Source organism: Mus caroli, chromosome 19, assembly GCF_900094665.2.
Source record: "Mus caroli chromosome 19, CAROLI_EIJ_v1.1, whole genome shotgun sequence".
Taxonomy (NCBI): Eukaryota; Metazoa; Chordata; class Mammalia; order Rodentia; family Muridae; genus Mus; species Mus caroli.
This window is the reverse complement of record NC_034588.1, coordinates 27929548-27947626: the sequence shown is the minus strand read 5'-3', so window position 1 is coordinate 27947626 and position 18079 is coordinate 27929548. Positions and strand designations below refer to the sequence as shown.

Sequence of the window (18079 nt, the reverse complement as noted above, 5' to 3'; positions counted from 1 at the left end):
CCAAGGCATTTTATATTATTTGTGACTATTGAGAATGGTGTTGTTTCTCTAATTTTTTTCTCAGCCTGTTTATCCTTTTTGTACAGAAAGGCCATTGACTTGTTTGAGTTAATTTTATATCCAGTTACTTGATTACACATACCATTTTAAAAGCCTAACTTCACTTGAAAAAGGGTATTTGGGGGCCCTGTGTTCCATCTTATAGATGACTGTGAGCATCCACTTCTGTATTTGCCAGGCTTTGGGGAACATTTCTCCAACAGTAGCTGTGCTGTTTAGTTTTTGTCAATGTGACACAAAGCAGAGTAACCTGGAAAGACAGAATCTTAACTGAGGAATTGCCTCCATCCTTTTGGTCTGGGGGTATATCTCGGCTGCATTTTCTTGATTAATGATTGATATGGGAGGGCTCAGCCTTCTCTGGGCAGTAGGAACTCTGGGTAGATGGTCCTTACAAAAGCAAGCCAATTATGCCAATGTTCAGCACTGCTTCAAGGTCTCTGTTTCAGTTCCTAACTGCAAGATCCCCCCACCCACGCCCCGAGTTCCTTCCCTGGCTTTACTTGAACATGGACTCTAACTTGCAAGCCAAATGAACCCCTTCCTCCTCACGTTGGTTTTAGTCATTGTGTGTGTTACAGCAGCAGTAAGTGAACTCGGTCAGTGACTTTCTCTGGATTGAATTTTCTAGGAAACAACTTGAAGCAACAGGGTTCTGAGGCTGAAAATGTTGCCTTCCTCTTCTGGGACAACAAAAGCCGAAAGTTAGTGGAGTGCAAGGGTCCTTTGTGTTCTTGATATCAAGGACAATGGAAAGTACTCCCTACTTCTGAAGCATAACTTGTCTTCAAATTGTGTTAAGAGATATAAACAATGCATGTAATTAAATCTCACTGCAAAAGGAGAATTGTTAACATATATCAAATATAATTCAATTAGAAAAATATGTAGAAGCAGGGTGGATACCTAGCATGAAAGAGGCAGAGATAGGAGCATTGTTGTGAGTTCAAGTCCAGCATGGCAACACAACAAGACTTTGCTGAAAGAGAGAAAATAGAGAGGGGAGCGAGGGAAGGAGAGAAGAAAGGGAGAGAGGAAAAATAAGAAGCAAAGGGAAGGAAGAAGGGGGAATGAATGAAATGTAATAAAATAGATATTTATAGCACTTTTTATGTTATGTGATCTGTAGCTCAGGCAAGCCTTCAACTCCACATGGAGCTGAGGATGATCTTCAACTCCTAGTTCTCGAGTCTCCACCTCATTAGTGCTAAAATCTCAGGAATGAACCACCATGTCACACTTTGAGTGTACTGGGGACCTTACCCAGAGCCGTGAAGGCTAAGAAAGCATCCTGCTAAGAGTTTTATCTTCAACCTACTAGGGACTCAAGTTTAGTCTGAGTTCCATGTCTGGCACATTATATTATGTGTTAGATTGTTGAAACTCTCAAATAATGTATCTGTGTGTTTATGTGATGGTTGAATGTAAGTGTCAATTTGCCACAACACAGAATCACCCAGGACGTCTCAAACAAGGAATAATTCCTAGAGTAGGTTGGTCTATGGGCAGGTCTGTGGGGATTGTCTAGTTATAAGCTGTGATGGGAAGACCCATACGAATGTGGTGGCACCCTCATGGGATGGGCTCTGAGTTGTTTTGTTTTTTTTTTTTAAGAGTTTTTAGAATCAGCAAGCAAAGACTTGTGTGTTCTCTCTCTCTCTCTCTCTCTCTCTCTCTCTCTCTCTCTCTCTCTCTCTCTCTCTCTCTCTCTTTGCTCTTGAAGTAGTTGTGATGCTTTGAGTTCTTGCCTTGATAGACTAATAGGATGCTCCTACAGTAATGGACGGTTAACCTGGTATTTGAAGCCAAATGAACTTTTCCTCCATGAAGTTGATTTAGGTCAGGACATTTTGTCATAGCAGTGGACATAAAATTAGAATAATATATACACATGATATATACTGAAGTAGGTGTTTAGTACGAGCCACTCACTGTTATAATCCTGTCTTCACCATGACCCTATGTGCTGGGTGCAGTCCCCTCTCCCTTTTCAAAGGTAACTAAAGTTTAAAGAAGTTAATCTGCTGAAGAAATAATTAACAGTGAGTCACAGACCCTAGTTCAATCTGATTCCTTTTGAGTCTAAAGTCTATATGCTTTCCCTGTATACCATTATCCAGTACAAAGAATTTAAACCTTACCACATAGATAATAAGAGCATATCTCATATCTCCACACTGGCTTGCTTTGTCTGAAGTACTTTCATGCACAAAATCTGTCAGCTTCTCATAATCTAGCGAGATAAGAGCAGCTATTAAAGGGTTAGGACTATTGTCTGATAAAGGCGCATCGTTAGCAAAAGAGAGTCAGTCCACAGTGGCGAGCAGAATAGATCAGATAGAGATGTAGGGAGCGGGAGTTGGGAGGTAAGACCAGTTATATGGCTCTTGTATAACACGCTGGCCTGGGGTTAGTGCCAAGCCATGCAGTTAAGGGAGAGTCAGGTATTTATAGTGCATCCCTGGCATCTCAGCAACTGTTAAATTGAGGCAGGACAATCTAAAATAATGACACATGAGTGTGGGGGGTATGCCTGGAGCAGGAAACATTTTAAAACTTTTTATTGTTTCTTTGTGAATTTCACATGAGGCATCCCAATCTCACCTGTCTCCCCATCCCTTCATATCTACCCTCTGCTCTTGCAACCCCCTTGCCCTAAAGAAAAAAAAAAGACCAAACAACCCCTCCCCCATCTTGCCATTGAAGCGGTGGTGTGTCACTCAGTGTGTGGCACACAGGGTATGGCACACAGTGTACACCTGTCCACACATCTTTACTTATGTGCTCATTGCATGAGTCATTGGTTTGGTTTGAGGTCTCTGGCTTTTGCTACACTATCTGGATCCACTATACTGGATTCTTTCCTGGACTGCTCTTGGATATCCTGTTGTTGCCCCGTGTCATGGAGATTCTAAAGCTTTTACTTGGCAGGACAACCCCATTCAAGTGCTCCAGCAGCTCATAGATGGGGTAGATACTGGAGTGGACCAACTAAAAGCCCTGGATCTGGGTCTTGGTGGTAGCTGAGTAGGTCAGCCTGGCAGCTATCCTGGAGCAGGAATTTTTTTTTATGATCTTACTAAGGAATGATCAGATAACTATAATGTTAAAAAGGACTCTTTCCTTAATCATTTTTAAAATTTATTAAATTTTTTCATATGATATATTTTGATCATAGTCTTTTCCTCCACTATCTTCTAGATCCTCCCACCTCCCTACTCCCCCACTCCTTTTATTGAAAATAGATTCTCTTCTCACACAGTTTATCCTGATAGTAGTTTCAGTAGGACAGTTCATCCTTTAGTTTCCCCTTCCTCTGCTCCTCTCGATCCCTTCCCACTGCCCCTCCCATCTGGAGCCACTCCTTTCTATCTCTCATTAGAAAAGAGCAGGTGAGAAGAAGCTAATCTATGAGACAAGTATCTATGAGAAGATTTATCTAGGAACAGCTATTAAAGGCTTAGGGCCATTGCCCAATAAAGGCGAATTGTTAGCAAAAGAGAGTTGGTCCACAGTGGTGAGCAGAATAGAGCCAATCCATTTGCTATATTGAAATATAACAAAATAAAATGTAATAAAACAAGAATTATCACATCGAAGTTGGGCAAGGCACACCAACAGAAGCAAAAGAGCCCAAGAGAAGGCACAAGAGTCAGAGACCCACTTGTTCATGTTCTTAAGAGTCCTATAAAAATACTAAGCTGGAAGCCATGATGTCTAGGCACATGAGCTGGTATAGACTGCTGCAGGCCCTGTGCATGTTACTTCAGTCTCTGGGAGTTCACTTAGTTCTGCTCATGTTGATTTAGAGGGCCTCATTTTCTTTCCATCTCCCTACTTAATCTTTTAATATTATACCCACACGAATCGATTTATCTGGTAAGTCAGAGATTTCTTCTTTAATTCTGTACTAAGTTACTGTTATATAAATAATATTTGTCTGTATTGGGAGCATTAAATTTGATTCAGAATTGATTTTTTTATGACAGTGTCAAAAGACTTTACTATAACCATTAATATATTAATATAATTTTGTATGTTTTGCTCTGTTTTGAAGGCATTACTAAGCTGTTTTCAAAGTTTACTGGAGAGACTTTGTTTTATAAAGTCTATTATGTATGGCTTCATCTAATATTGTTTGTAGGCATATAGGTAGGTAGGTACATTATTTTTTTAGAGAGGATCTCAGGTAGTCCAGGCTGGCCTTCAATTACTGATCTTTCTGCCTCTACCTCTCCAGGACTTGCATTACCAAAATATTCTGCAATGTTCAACAATTTATATTTACAAATGATGACCAGGCCTGGTGGTGCATGGCTGTAATTCCAGCTCTTGCTGATGCCAAAGGATTATAAATTTTTGACTAGCTTGTCCTATAAAGATCAGGAGTGATAGAGATTCTTCTACTGTGCTTCCACCCCTAATAATCTATCTATCTATCTATCTATCTATCTATCTATCTATCTATCTATCTATCATCTATCTGTCTGTCTGTCTGTCTGTCTGTCTGTCTATCTGTCTGTCTGTCTATCCATCCTTTTGTAAACTAAAACTATTTAGTACTAAGTTACTAAGTAGGGTGTAAAACTTGTTTATAACATATTGTTGATAAGAAGAAATCTTACTTTTTTTTTTCTCTGAGTCCTCCTTTCAATCTCAAGGGGCCACCCTTCCTCCCATTCCTGTCTCACAGCCTACAGCCACATGTCTTCTACTTTCAAAACCCAGCACAGAGTCCAGTGACTTCTCACCATGACTGTTTTCTACCCTGTCCCAACCTCCATCACCTGCCATGCCACACACTGGCTATCTGGTCTCCCAGTTCCTTTCTATGCTACTTCAGAGCATATTCTCTCTTCAGTATGCAAGCCCTATAATGTTACCATGGGTCGAAATGCTGTAGTGACCCCTACCTTTCACTCATATTAAATCTTTACAGTGATTTGCAAGGAGCTTGAGTTTCTACTTATTTCACTACTACCTGCTGCATGCATCCCTGCCCGCGGTTCTACTTTCTCTGCACAGGAAAACCCAGGCACTCTGATCTCTTTGTTGGAATCTACCAGGCCCTTAAAACACTACCTCCTCCCCCAGGGCATGCAGGCATGTGCATGCATGCATAAGAATATGCAATGGACATACTGTTAGTCATCAAAATGATAATGATAATAACTGATAACATATTTTAGATAGTCCTTAGATAATTTCACTGTTTGTATATATAGGAATAAGAGTCAAAAAAGCAAACAATCACTTAAATGCATTATGAAGGCAGTTTTAGCTTTGAAGGCTACCATGAAAAATTTTGAAGGAATGCTTAAAACACACCTTAGGAACTACCTTTCTATATAATTGTTATTGGATATTATGTATAACAAGTATTCTATATGTGTTCTTATATGGTTGTAATATATTTGTACTTAGTCTCTCCATTATTAACTTCTACTCTTTAGATTGTAAGAAATAAAATACCAAGACTAGTTAGGTTTATTGGACATATCTATTATTATAACTTTTCCAAAGTCTTCAAAATACCAATGCCATAAATAGTGGGAAGTTTGGCATTCAATAGGAGACTGAAGGGATACTGTAGTCAAAAGCAATATCCTGACATCAACCATGTCTTCTTTGAAAATAAATTTTAAGGATCATTTTAAGATTTATTTCATTTTTATTATGTGTATATATGTGTGTCTTTGTGACAGTATATGCAAGTATGAGTGCAGTACCCACAGAGGCCAGGAGAGGGCACTGGGTCCCCTGGAGCTGGAGTTGCAGGTGGCATAAACCACCTGATGTGGGTGCTGGAAGCCAAATTCTGGTCTTCTATAAAAACAGTATACATTCTTGACCTCTGAGTTGCCTCTCCTGCTCCTGAAAAATTAAAAATATAACTAATTAATAGAGGCTGGAGAGATTGCTCAGGGGTTAGGAGCCCTGGCTGTTCTCTCAGAGGACACGAGTTCAAGTTCTAGCATCTTCATGGCAGCTCACAACCGTTGTAACTCCAGTTCCAGAGGATCTGATACCATCTTCTAGCCATCAGGGCACTGCGTATACTTGGTGCACAGATATGCATACAGGCAAAACACCTATACACATAAGATTAAAAAAATAAATCTTAAAAATCCCAATTTAAAAAAAAGATATTCTTAGACAATATGTAATATTTGTGATGATATTATTGACTTTCTTTTGTTCTGTATAGCAATGATATCAAGGTCATTTAGGAAGACCCCTATACTGGCACTTCCCCAATATCCCCACCCCCTGAATTTGATTTGTTTAAAACTGTATCTTGCTATAAAACTTACACTAAATTTTTCTGTATAGCCCAGGTTAGCCTCAAACTCAGCATCCTCTTGCCTTCAATTTTATGAGTTATCTGTTGATTTATCAGTGAAGAGGTTTTGAAAATCTGGAACATAATGCTAAATATTTGTTCAATTACATTTGCTTGTAGCTTAGTATATATATTCAGATAAATAGAAAATAACCATGTAAAAACATTATAATGTGAGCAAGGTTCTAGTATTCTTAAGCTATTCTTTCTCCTTTATAATGTATTTGATAGTTTTCATAAGAAAAATTTGGAAAATAACTGTCACTCAATCAAATAGTATTAAACTGAGTGATTATTTATAAATCATTATCTAAAAGATTAATATGCTAGGATGTTTTTGTTGTTATTTTTGTTTTGTTGGAACAAGATCTCACTGGAGGGCTGGCTAACCAGGGCTGACATTCTGTATAGATGAGGCTAACTTCAAACTCATGGTTATCTTCTTGCCTTAGCCACTGAACGCTGGATGATAGACATGTACCATCACCACCTGCTGGCAAAGCACTATTCTAAAAAGCATTTTCTGGTATCCTCTCTGTAAATTACATATTTTAGTGAGGAATTCATGAGCTCCCATCCATCTAAATGGGAGTGGTTTTTTTTTTTTTTTTCCTTCTGATGTACTCTGATACGACCTTAGACAACCTCTCAAGGTTGGTCGCACTTATCTGTAAAATGCATGGCTAGAATGGGCTAGTGATAAGGTTGTTGTAAAAATGAAATTCTTGTTATCTATAAAACCCTTAGCCCAGTAATGCCTGGCAAATAAAAAACATTCAGATCTCATCTTCCATCTTCTGTCATTAGATTCCAAGCCCCAGCTTCATTCAGTGAGAAAAACAAATGGAAAAGCATCACACTTAATCACCTCTATTATCTTGCAGTGAAACGTGGTCTCTTACTTCAGGCCCAGTGCAAATCCTTAGGAACCAGGACATTTGACCCATCTGTAGAAATTACTTGCAATTAACATACAAATTGGTATAACACATTATTTTAACCATAAAATATTCTTCTCTAGTGTTTAACATTCTGTGTGCAAGTTTGTTCTCTTAATGGGTTGCCTTCAGCTTTTCAAACCAGAAAGCCCTATCTTGAATTACCATTCACCAAAATTGTTGGACTCAATTGATGTCTTTTGATGCATTTGAGAAAAGTCCACTCATCTCTTTTCTGGGTACAATTTTAAACTAACTATTCCTCGGTTGTTCTGTTGGTGGAGTTCAAACTACTGACAGACAGATAATTCTCAGAAAACAGGTTACTTATAAGATAGAACTTATCTGATGTTTAAAGAACAATAGGTCATGAGATCTTAAAGAACAGAAGTGTCTTCAGAGTAACTAATGAACTCAGGACATTTTTTTTTCTATTGAATGATTTTCATGTAAGTCCAGAAGTGAACCAGATGTTAGTGGCCCTTTCTTATTATTTTTCATGCTTGGATATGGTGTGTACACCTATTTAAGTGTGCATGTATGAGTGTGTGTGTTTGTGTGTGTATACATGTGCCTGTGCATGTGTATGTTTGTGTATGTGTATATGAGTGTATGAGTGAGTGTGTGTGTGTGTGTGTGTACATGTTTGCTCTTGGGAGTCAGAGGAAGTCTTTGGGCATCCTTTTCTATCTTTCTCCACTCATTTCCTTGAGACTGAGTCTCTCACTGAACCTGGACTCATGCCCCCAGCAAGACACAGCAGTTGCTCTTTCTCTACCCAATACAGTGGTGCTGTGATTACACGTGTATTTGATGCTGGGATTTACAGATGTATGTGCTGGGATCTGAGCTCTGGACTTCATGCTTACACAGCAGGTGCTTATACCTGCTGGATCATCTGTTAGCTCACTTCTTAATCTTTGGTCTTATAAAGGATTCTTTATTTGTTTTAATAAATGCTACACAATTTGTTTGTGTGATTGTTCTGTTCTGGGTCTAGAAACAGGGCCTTATGCTTGTTACATAAGAGCTCAACCCCTGAGCCAAATCCACAGCCCCAGCGAAGTGTTTTTAAAATATTTAAAATTATACAGCATAATAAATTTGAAATATTCTCCTAACTCCAAACATTTTTGTTTTTACTTAATGTGCTGCATGGTCAAGAGAATACTGTTTTGTTTTCTTTGTCTCATTGATAGCTTTCATGGCACTGAAAACATAGCCTGTATTTAAATAGAAGCTGCCCCGAAGAAGTAAAGGGAGTTTTTTAAGACAACATCCAACCACAAAACTCAGTTGTAGTGTGTATTTTCCACAAATACTCAATGTGGTGGAACACCAATTAATCTAACATCTCAGGAGTTGAAATAGATTTCATCAAAAGAACAAGGAAGGGGTGGAGTTTTTCAACCCACAGAACTCCGGGAACTGGCTTCCTCCACCACAGTTCTTCTCAGCCTATACGGTTCCTCAGGTTGTGGTAACTGTAATTTTGCTACTGTTACGAATCGTAATGTAAATATCTGATATGTGACCCCCAGAGGGGTCTCAACCCACAGATTGAGAACCACAGCTGGATAATCTTCTGTCCCTTCCAGCTGTTGAAGTTGACTGCCTTCTGGAAAAGCCCACCTGGCACAGATCAGGGACGTAAGGAGGTGGTCCCGGAAGAATTGCTGCAGCAGTGCATAAACCCTGGAAATTTATCACTAGGCTTTGCCCTGAGTAGTGGGAATTGAGTGATAAATTAACGGTAGACGGGTCATTCATGCTTGGTTCAAAGCTGCATTGCTAAGGCTCCTTGCATTGTCTTTCTCTCACATATCTGGAATTGTGCTCTGAATCAGCAATCAGACATGTGATATACAGTCTCTCATTTGTAGTCTCTCCATTCAGGCACCGCTGCTTGAGGAAATGGGACTTTAGTCCCACACACCAGCTGGCATTTCCATTAGACTTTCAGGAAATATATCTTAATTAATGGGTGTTAGCTTATTGTTTATTAGTTCACCTATAAATGATGTTTAGGCTGGGTTTCATGATCAATGATGGTAAGGCTAGAATTTGGGAAGCTGAGGCAGGTGGATTGTCGTGAGTTCAACGCCAGCCTGGGATCCAGTGTAAGACACTGCCTCAAAAAAAGTAGAGCAAATAAAATTTTAAAAATATGAAGCTTTTTTTTTTTTCAGTTTTTACCTTTGAGATCATTCACTAATTTCACTTACTGTTTCTTGGAAAGAAACGAGACCTGGGGGAGATGAAGGGAACTAACATTTATTTGCACCAAAACCATGTAAGTTTTTGTTTTACTTTGTCTAATTTGAATACATTTTCTCAAACCAAAACCCTTCTAATCCAGGCTGTTTCTAAAATTAAGAAGTGTTTATGGAAGCACACAGGTGCTAGCCAGAAAAACAAAGGGCTGGGCTGTGGGACCTTTTCCTTCAGTGATCCCAAGGGCAAGGAAGCAATCCACAGTGCCCTCGGGCAGGTGCAGAGTTTAGAGCAGTGCTTTTTGTCAGTTCTGTAGAAGGCTTTGCATTGATTGCACTAAGAGGGAAGAATACCTCAGAACTGGGATGGGAAGAGTTGGGAGGGCAAGCAATGGTGCACTCTAAGCTGCTTTGGTTGATTAATACTCGTGTCAAGTTTACATGTAAACATGGGACCAATGATGCTACAATCTGGTCCTGAGGAGACTTAAAGCTTTAGCAGCCATTCCAAAGCATACATGGTCTTCATCTTTCGGTTTATAGTTGTGCCTGCCCCTTGCAGTCCATCTCTCCTTTTCCTGTCCTCCAGTCCATTGTCCTAAAGTGTCAGTGAGAGAAACAGCTCTGTCCTCAAAGGAACGAAAGAGATGGCTTATTCTGGGGCCTAATATGACTGACCCTGGCCCACGATCACAGCTTTCAAATATCATGTTCTAGTGAGATCACAATTTTCTTACTTTTGTTGATGGATATATATATGGTAGACAGCGGGTTCTAACAAAGCAAGGGAAACGTCTATAGGCCTCAGATGCTAGGAGACAGCATTTTTAGTCTTTCAGTTGGTAGAAACTAGGCTTTGGTTCTTACATTCTACAGTATTTAACCAAAAGTCACCAAAATCTCGGATTAAACACAGACAATGGTGATGAGGAGTGCTAATGATGCCCTGGGATAATCTGGCTCTGCACATGTAGTAATGTTCTGTCCTCTCCACACCTTTGAATTCAGTCAGCTAATCAGGTTTTGTAGTCACAGCTTCTTTGCAGGAGTTCTCATTCATGGAAATTAGAATATCTCAGAATTGGTGTTGTTTTTGTTTTTTTGTTTTTTCAAATCACTGTCTTATCAAGTATTCACAGACAGTGCCTTCATAAGTTGACTCAATAAATGATACTGGGCTTATGAATTATGAATCTCACTCAACCCATGTACAGTTCTTGTGTTTAATGTGTTTTCATCTTCGCAGTAAACACATGCTCTCAAGAACAAATAAGAGCCTAGTGTTTGGACACTACCGATAAATCCCCATTTCTATTTATTTATGTGACTTTGAGGGCCTCAACCATGATGGGGAGACAACTCTCTCTGTCTCTCTCTCTGTCTCTTTCTGTCTCTCTCTCTCTCTCTCTCTCTCTCTCTCTCTCTCTCTCTCTCTCTCTCCCCCCTCACCAGACTCCACAACACTCCACCTCTGATTCTCTGATTACAGTTATCATGAGGGCACAGGAGGGCTTGGTATCTCGGAGAGGCAAGTGTGTCTGTCTAGTATGTCCTAGTTCATAACCACCAAGACTTTGAGCTAAAGAAAAAGAATCATGCTAGGAGAACCTGAGTTAGTAGGTGAGGTACTGAGAACAACAGCTGATGAAGATATTCAATCATCAATTAGAATGACGTGAAGGGTGGGTAGGAGATAGCACAGAGAAAATTGTGTACATAGGAGAACCTGGGAAAAGCAGGTGGAGCTTTGTGGGATCTTGCGAGAGGAGATGGATGGGGACAGGGGTTGTCTCCCCATCATGGCTGAGGTCCTCAAAGTCACATGAATAAAAAAGAAGTGTAGATTGACCTGCAGTGTCCAAACATAAGCCCTTATTTGCAACATACTGTGACTAGTTTTAGGTCAACTTGACACAAGGGAGAGCCATTAGAGCAGAGAGAGAGAGAGAGAGAGAGAGAGAGAGAGAGAGAGAGAGAGAGCTGTGATTAAGAAAATGCCTAGAGAAAGATGATGTAATTGTAGATCACAAGCCTGTGGGGTGTTTTCTTAAGCAGAGACCAATGGGGAGGGCCAGGCCCATTGTGGGTGGGGCCATTCCTGAGCTGGTGGTCCTAGCTTCTATAAGAAATCAGGCTGAGCACACCATGGGAAACAAGGCAGTAGGCAACATCTCTTCGTGGTCTCTGCATCAACTCTTGTCCTCATATTCCTGCCCCAAATTTCTTCAATGATGGACTAAGATATGACTTGTAAGTCAAAGAAACCCTTTACTGCCCAATTTTCTTTCAGTCATTGTGTTTTATCACAGCAATAGAAACCCTGATGAGAACAGAAATCAGTACCAGACAGTAGGGTATTGCTGTGACAGACCTGACCATGTTGCTTTTGAAAGGAATGTGGGAGGACTTTGGAACTTTGGGCTAAGAAAGTCATGGAGTATTGAGAGCTCAGTAGGATGTTCTGTAGGGGCTTGGAAGACAGTAGTGTCGAGAACAGTATGACAGAGGCCTGCCTGGCTTGTGAAGATGCAGTAGGAAATGAAGACCCTATTGGCCTGATTGTTTGAAGCATCTGTGGTGTCTGGTCAGGGGGAACTGATGAATCAGCTGGAGTTAACAAGAGACCAGAACCACTAACGTCAAATCTTTGCTTCCATGGTCAAAGGATGCTGGTCAGCTGGGGCTGAAGAACCACCTGTGATTAAGTAGATTAAGAGACCGGCATTATCGAGGTGAAGACTTTTGAGGTGTGTTTTCTCAGGGTCACCACACTAAAGCTGTATGCTGGAGGCAGCCAAGGTTATTTTTCATGCTGGCAGTTAAATTTGACAGATAAGTATCACTCAGGTGGAGGTGGTTTTGAAGGCAGGAAGGGGTCAAGAAGATCAGCTGAGGTTTGACCCTGTGTGGCAGAGGTGAAGTTCCCTGAGGAGAGCTGAGGAGGAGAGGTTATTGCTGAACGTGCAGCCTAATTGCAACAAGAGACCCCCAGCACTTTAGAGATGCCAGTACTGTGGGATGACCACCAAGAACAGCAGCAGCAGTGGAGTGGAGGGAGCTGGAGACTAAAAGACAGACAGTATGTACTGCAGGAAACAGAGCCAGAAAAGAGACCCAAGCCCATTATAGGAGGAACCCAGGAGCTTCTGAATGGATCTCAGATGCTAAACACCAAGTTCTTTGCAAGTTGCAAGTTTTGTTTTTGATTTGACTATACCCTGGTTCTTCTCTCTTGAAATAAGAAAGTATTTAATTTATTTTTGATTTTAAAGGAGCCCACAGTTAAGAGACTTAACAACTTTAAAAGAGATGTTAGACTTTTTAAAAGAGATACTGAATTTTTAAAGTATTTAAATTTGTGAAGCTGTTGGGCCTTTTAAGTTTGTAAAATGTTTTACACTTATATTAATGTGTGATCTTGAGGGTGAATAAGAAAGAAAAGTCCGAGTCTTAATAGTAATGTGTTTGTCAAGATAACAAGAGGCCTCTTGTGCTGGCTAGTTTTATGTCAATTTGACATAAGTTAGAGTCTTCTGAGAGGGAAATTAAGAGAAGGCCTCCATAAGACTGGGTTGCAGGCAAGCCTGCAAGACACTTTCTTAATTAGTTATTGATGGGGAGGGTTTGTTTAACCCATTGTAGGCAGTACCTTCTTTGGGCTGGTGGTTCTGGGTTCTACTAGAAAGCAAGCTGAGCAAGCCATGATGAGCAAGCCAGTAAGCACCTCTCTATGGCCTCTGTATCAGCTTCTGCTTCCAGATTTTTGCCTTGCTTGATTTCCTGCCCTGACTTCCTCCAATGATGTGGGAATATAAGCCAAATAGACCATTTCCTCTCCAGCTTGCTCTTGGTCATGGTGTTTATCACAGAAATAGAAACCCTGATTGGAATACATACCCTTTCCTTTTTAGACATCAAACATACTGTGATGATTCCTCAAACAGTTTGGTCATTATCTGTAGATTCTTAGTCATGAAATGCTAGCATTTTCATGTAGCCACATTTGTTATAGCAAGCTGCCATGCAGGTGTTCAGCATCTCCCTTTTTTTCTGTTTTCCAGTGTTCCAACATTCCAGAGCCTTCCTGATGAAATCCTCAGCAAGCTGGCTGATGTCCTCGAAGAGGTAATTGTTTTGATCTTTTGCACATCTTGAGATGGAACCCAGACTTCGAGCTAAGCTGGGCTGCTTTCTTTCACAGTTCTGTGATGACAAATCAGAAACTGCCAAGAGACCTTGCCAGTTTGACCCAAGCTCCAGGATGAGCTATAGATTTGACTTCAAATTAAAAGCAGCTTAGCATACCCAGCACTTACACAGAGACACAGACAGACTAGTTACAGGGCAGGGGGAAGAACATTGACATCTAGGAATAATATGTTGGCATTGTTATTCTTACTTCAATTAATTATACTTGTTGTCATCCTGATATTAGCAACTTTACAAGAATTAGTAATTGGGTTTGTATATTTTAAGCATATGTGTGTATTTTATATATATATATAATTTCATGCTTGAATGTGGAAGGCCATAGGCTTTTGTTTGAACTCATGGAAACCATAGCATTGGGGAAGAGGAGAAACAGTGGAATATGGTTGTACATACACCAGAGACCTTGCTTAGAAAGGAATGGGAACTTCTTCCTCTCACACTGAGAACCTTGGCCCTGAACTGAAAGCATTCTGTTCCCTCAGGAACTGCAGGAGACTTGACTAGATGCTCTTCCTATATAACTGAGTTCTTCCTAGAGATTTCTACTCAGGTGCTTCTGGGTATTGATTGACAGTGGAGAATGGAACTCCCGGAGGAGCCATGCACAATGGCAAATACCTCTAACACCAACATTCAGGATACAGAACTAGGGAGATCAGTAGCTCAAAGTCACCCTGGCTACATAGTGAGTTCCAGGATAGATTGGAGTATAGGAGATACTGTCTCTAAAAAGCCATAAGGAAGAAAAGGAGAAAAAGAGGGGAGAGAGAGAGGAGAAGGAAAGATTCATGCACCCAAGGCAAGGCAAGGCAAGAGGGTGTGTTTGGCTTTTGGGAGCTTTTAGATTTCATTTTCAATGAATATAAACTGTCTCTAAATATATAAGATTATGTAATAATGTTTTGATATGCTTATTTTTATCTGAATAATTTCTTTTGTAAAAAAAAAAAGATTATATGGGGGCTTATGACTGTGTTGTACAAGTTTTAGAAGAGAAAGAGCAGTTGATTAAGTAAAAACATTAAGTCAGAACATGACAAAGGAATTCTTCCTATAAACACAGTCCAAAAGGAGTGAAGATACAAGTTTAGGCAAAAAAATATGCTTCTAAACCTTGTGAAATGTTCTCAGAAAAATACAGATTTATAGATGAGAAAAAAGTAAGGTTAAACTCAAAGGTCACATTTGTTTTTGGTCTTAGGTTTATTAGCTGTTTGAATATTCTGAAGCATTTCTGAAAAAAGAATAATTTATATGCAGGCAATATTCACTGTAATTTTAGTTAGTTGTATCGAAGCTCTTGACTTCCATCTCATGAAAGACTGAAGCCAAATCCAGGGGTGTGACAGGTTCTTGTCCTTTCTCATATCTTTTCAGATTTTCTTGTCCTTCTTTCAGGTCTTGATTTTAGTGGTTGACATTATTCTCTGTAGGTAATGAACATGCAAGTTTTGATTCAAGTTGAAACTTGAAGAATTTGTTCCATTTTGTGAAGGAAGCATAGGTACATTAATAGGAATCCTGGAACAGTTACTGGAGAAGACAAAGCTGACCACTAAAATAGGATATTATAGTTCAAGTAGGAAATGCAGGGAAATTGGTTTAAATCACTGTCAGGAAACCAGACATTCACTGAACATCCTGGGATGGCCCTCAGTTCCAGAGCACTTGCTAAGCATCATGAAAGCTCTGTCTATACAGCATAGACAAAAGTCAGACAAATTCCTGACCGGGTATGGTGGTTCCTGGCTATCCAGCACTGAGGAGTATGGACAGAGACATTATGAGTTTTAAGACAATCTTGAAATAGTAAATTCAAAGCTATCCAAGACTACAGTGTCAGATGGTGTATCAACAAAGAAACACCACAGGATAGGAAGGAGGAGGATGAGAAGGATGCGGGGGTGGGGGGGATAGAAGACGTAAATTCAGGGATTTGGAAGGTTATTCAGTTGCCCTGCAGAAAGCCAAGAGACAGACAACGTAGATTATGGCAACATCTCAGGGCAGGTTGTTTGCTTATGTTTTCTTTTAACTGAAGATTTATTTATTCGGTTAGTCTTCAAGCAAGAGTGTAAAGATGAAACAATTAAAGAATGGTCACGGTCAATTCCTCATAGAGTTTACATTCTAAAAAGGGAGAGTTCTTCATAATCAATCAGTTACAAGAAAACATAATTGAGGGACCAGAGTGATGGCTCAGAGGTTAAGAGCACTTGGTCTCGCAGAGGACCTTGGTTTGGAACACAGACATACATTCTTTTTCATTTTTTATTAGGTATTTTCTTCATTTACACTTCCAATGCTACATACATTCTTAAAGGCTTGCTTTAAGCACATTTGCCCCATATGCAATAGAGACAAATGCTGCGGAAAAGAATAAGTGGGGTTTGAGAAAAGATGGAGTCTTGGGAATGAGTAAATAGCATCAGAGTTGTTGGTTGAATGGGGATGGGAGGCAGGTCCAGGGGCTAAGGAAACCCTCTGTGAAACATGCCTGGGATGAGTGGAGTGGCCGGGGACATCCAGGAAACAGTGTGATTCCTCATTAAAGTGAGATTGGAGCTGGGAGTCACAGGAAGGTGTGCTATACACCTGTGTGAAGCTGTATAAAGCTACACAGGGGCGGGTGGGTCATGCAAGGTCTTTTAGTCCACTGCAGGTATTTCGTCTTTCCCCTAGAGTGAGATGGAAGCCATTGAATGGATTTAAGCAGATTAATAGAATTACTTGGCTTATATCATGGTTCCCATAATGGGGAGCATTGAGAATGATGATAAAAGAAATGATGGTCACTTTGTTGACTGTCATAAGAGGAGTTTGAGGGAAAAAATGGCAGAAAATGATTGGCTTTGAGAGAATAACTCAGAAACTTTGTTGTTACACTGTATGATGGAAGAAGACAAGAGAATCAAATATGTCACCGAGACTGTTCACATGAATACAAGGCAGGGTGGGGTTAGTATAAATGGGAATGGAGAAGATTAGGAGAGACATAAAGGGGGTAAATGGGAGTGTAGGGAGGTAGGATATGGGAGAATAGAATCCTTAGGGTCCTCCCCAGAATAGATGGCTTGGAGCAATGTTTGACCAGGGCTGTTGGTTATCTAAGTGTTATTCTGAGGGACCAAACATGGACGAAGGCTTAGCAGACTGTGAAAACTGGTATCAGCCAATACTTACTAAAACAGCATGACTGTAACTGAGCATGCTGGAGTATAGTGGATGACGAAAATGGAGTAGAATGCCGAGGAAAAGCCTCAAACAAATAAAATAAATACAATTTAAAAATGTCATTTATATACATTAAAGTGTATGCATATAAAATGCTTTTGGCTTAGTAATTATAAATGAAGTCTTATTAATTGGATACATATGTATGGTTACCTGTAACAGAAGGGGAAAAGGGAATCTATGCTGAAAAAAAAGTGAATGAATGAATGGATGAATGGGAAGGTATGGAGTAAAGATCTGATTTAATCTTGAGAGTTCAGCTCTAAGAGACAGGAGAGTAAATGGGGCCCCGTGGAACCTGGGAAAATGCCAAAAGTCCTTGCAGTTGAATTTTGTTTAGAAGGCAAGAACAGCAATAGAGAAGGTAGGTGGATGGACAGGGAAAATGGTGCTGGTTGGAGCCCAGGAAATACAGTGGGGTGGGAAATACAGTGAGGCGCCCTGCACAAGACGGTAGGCGTTCCAGAAGAGGCAGGGCAGTGGCTGTCTGTGGAGTGAGTGGGCTGATGCAGTGGACAGAGCTATGCAAATCCTGACTGAACATTTTGTTTCCTTGGTGATATAGAAAGCAGGGACAAAAACAGAATGGGGGGGGGTAGACAGCTGAATGGCTTATGGAGATCGATGGTGGGAGGAAATGGAGGTTTAGAAATGTGGTGAGATTACCAAGTATCATGAAGGTGCAATTTGATGCTAGCAATTTCTTATCTAAATTAAACTACATAGAGAAAAAAAATTTGTTTAATTTATCAGGGGTCTTGCTTTGTAGGCCAAGCTGATCTTGAACTCATTATCCTCCTGCCTCAATCGCCAAAGTGCTGGGATTACAGATGTGCACCATCATGCCTGGTTCAATTTTTCTTTCATTTCAAGTCTCTCTTTATTTTTCTTTTTGCATGGAGTCAGGTTCCAGAGAGGCAGACAACTGGTCTTAACCAGGACTGTTCTTTTTCCGAGGTAATTGAGGTCACATGTAAGAAAGATCAAGAGGTTTGATTCTGGAATTTGAATTGCGTAAGGGCAGCAAGAAGTTGTAGGATCAGTGGACTTTAGTTTTGCGAAGTTGAGGAGTTGTTGGA

The 18079-nt window shown here is 40.1% G+C and overlaps 1 protein-coding gene across 2 annotated transcripts in view; it reads left to right on the top strand.

Annotated features, from left to right (window-relative positions):
• The window catches only part of Prkg1 (protein kinase cGMP-dependent 1), a 1176530-nt gene that overhangs the window by 841682 nt on the left and 316769 nt on the right, over positions 1–18079 (top strand). For both annotated transcript variants that reach the window (XM_021151357.2, XM_021151356.2), the window contains exon 5: positions 13616–13679. In XM_021151357.2, the coding sequence (XP_021007016.1) occupies positions 13616–13679 (64 nt within the window). The remainder of the gene's footprint in view (positions 1–13615; positions 13680–18079) is intronic.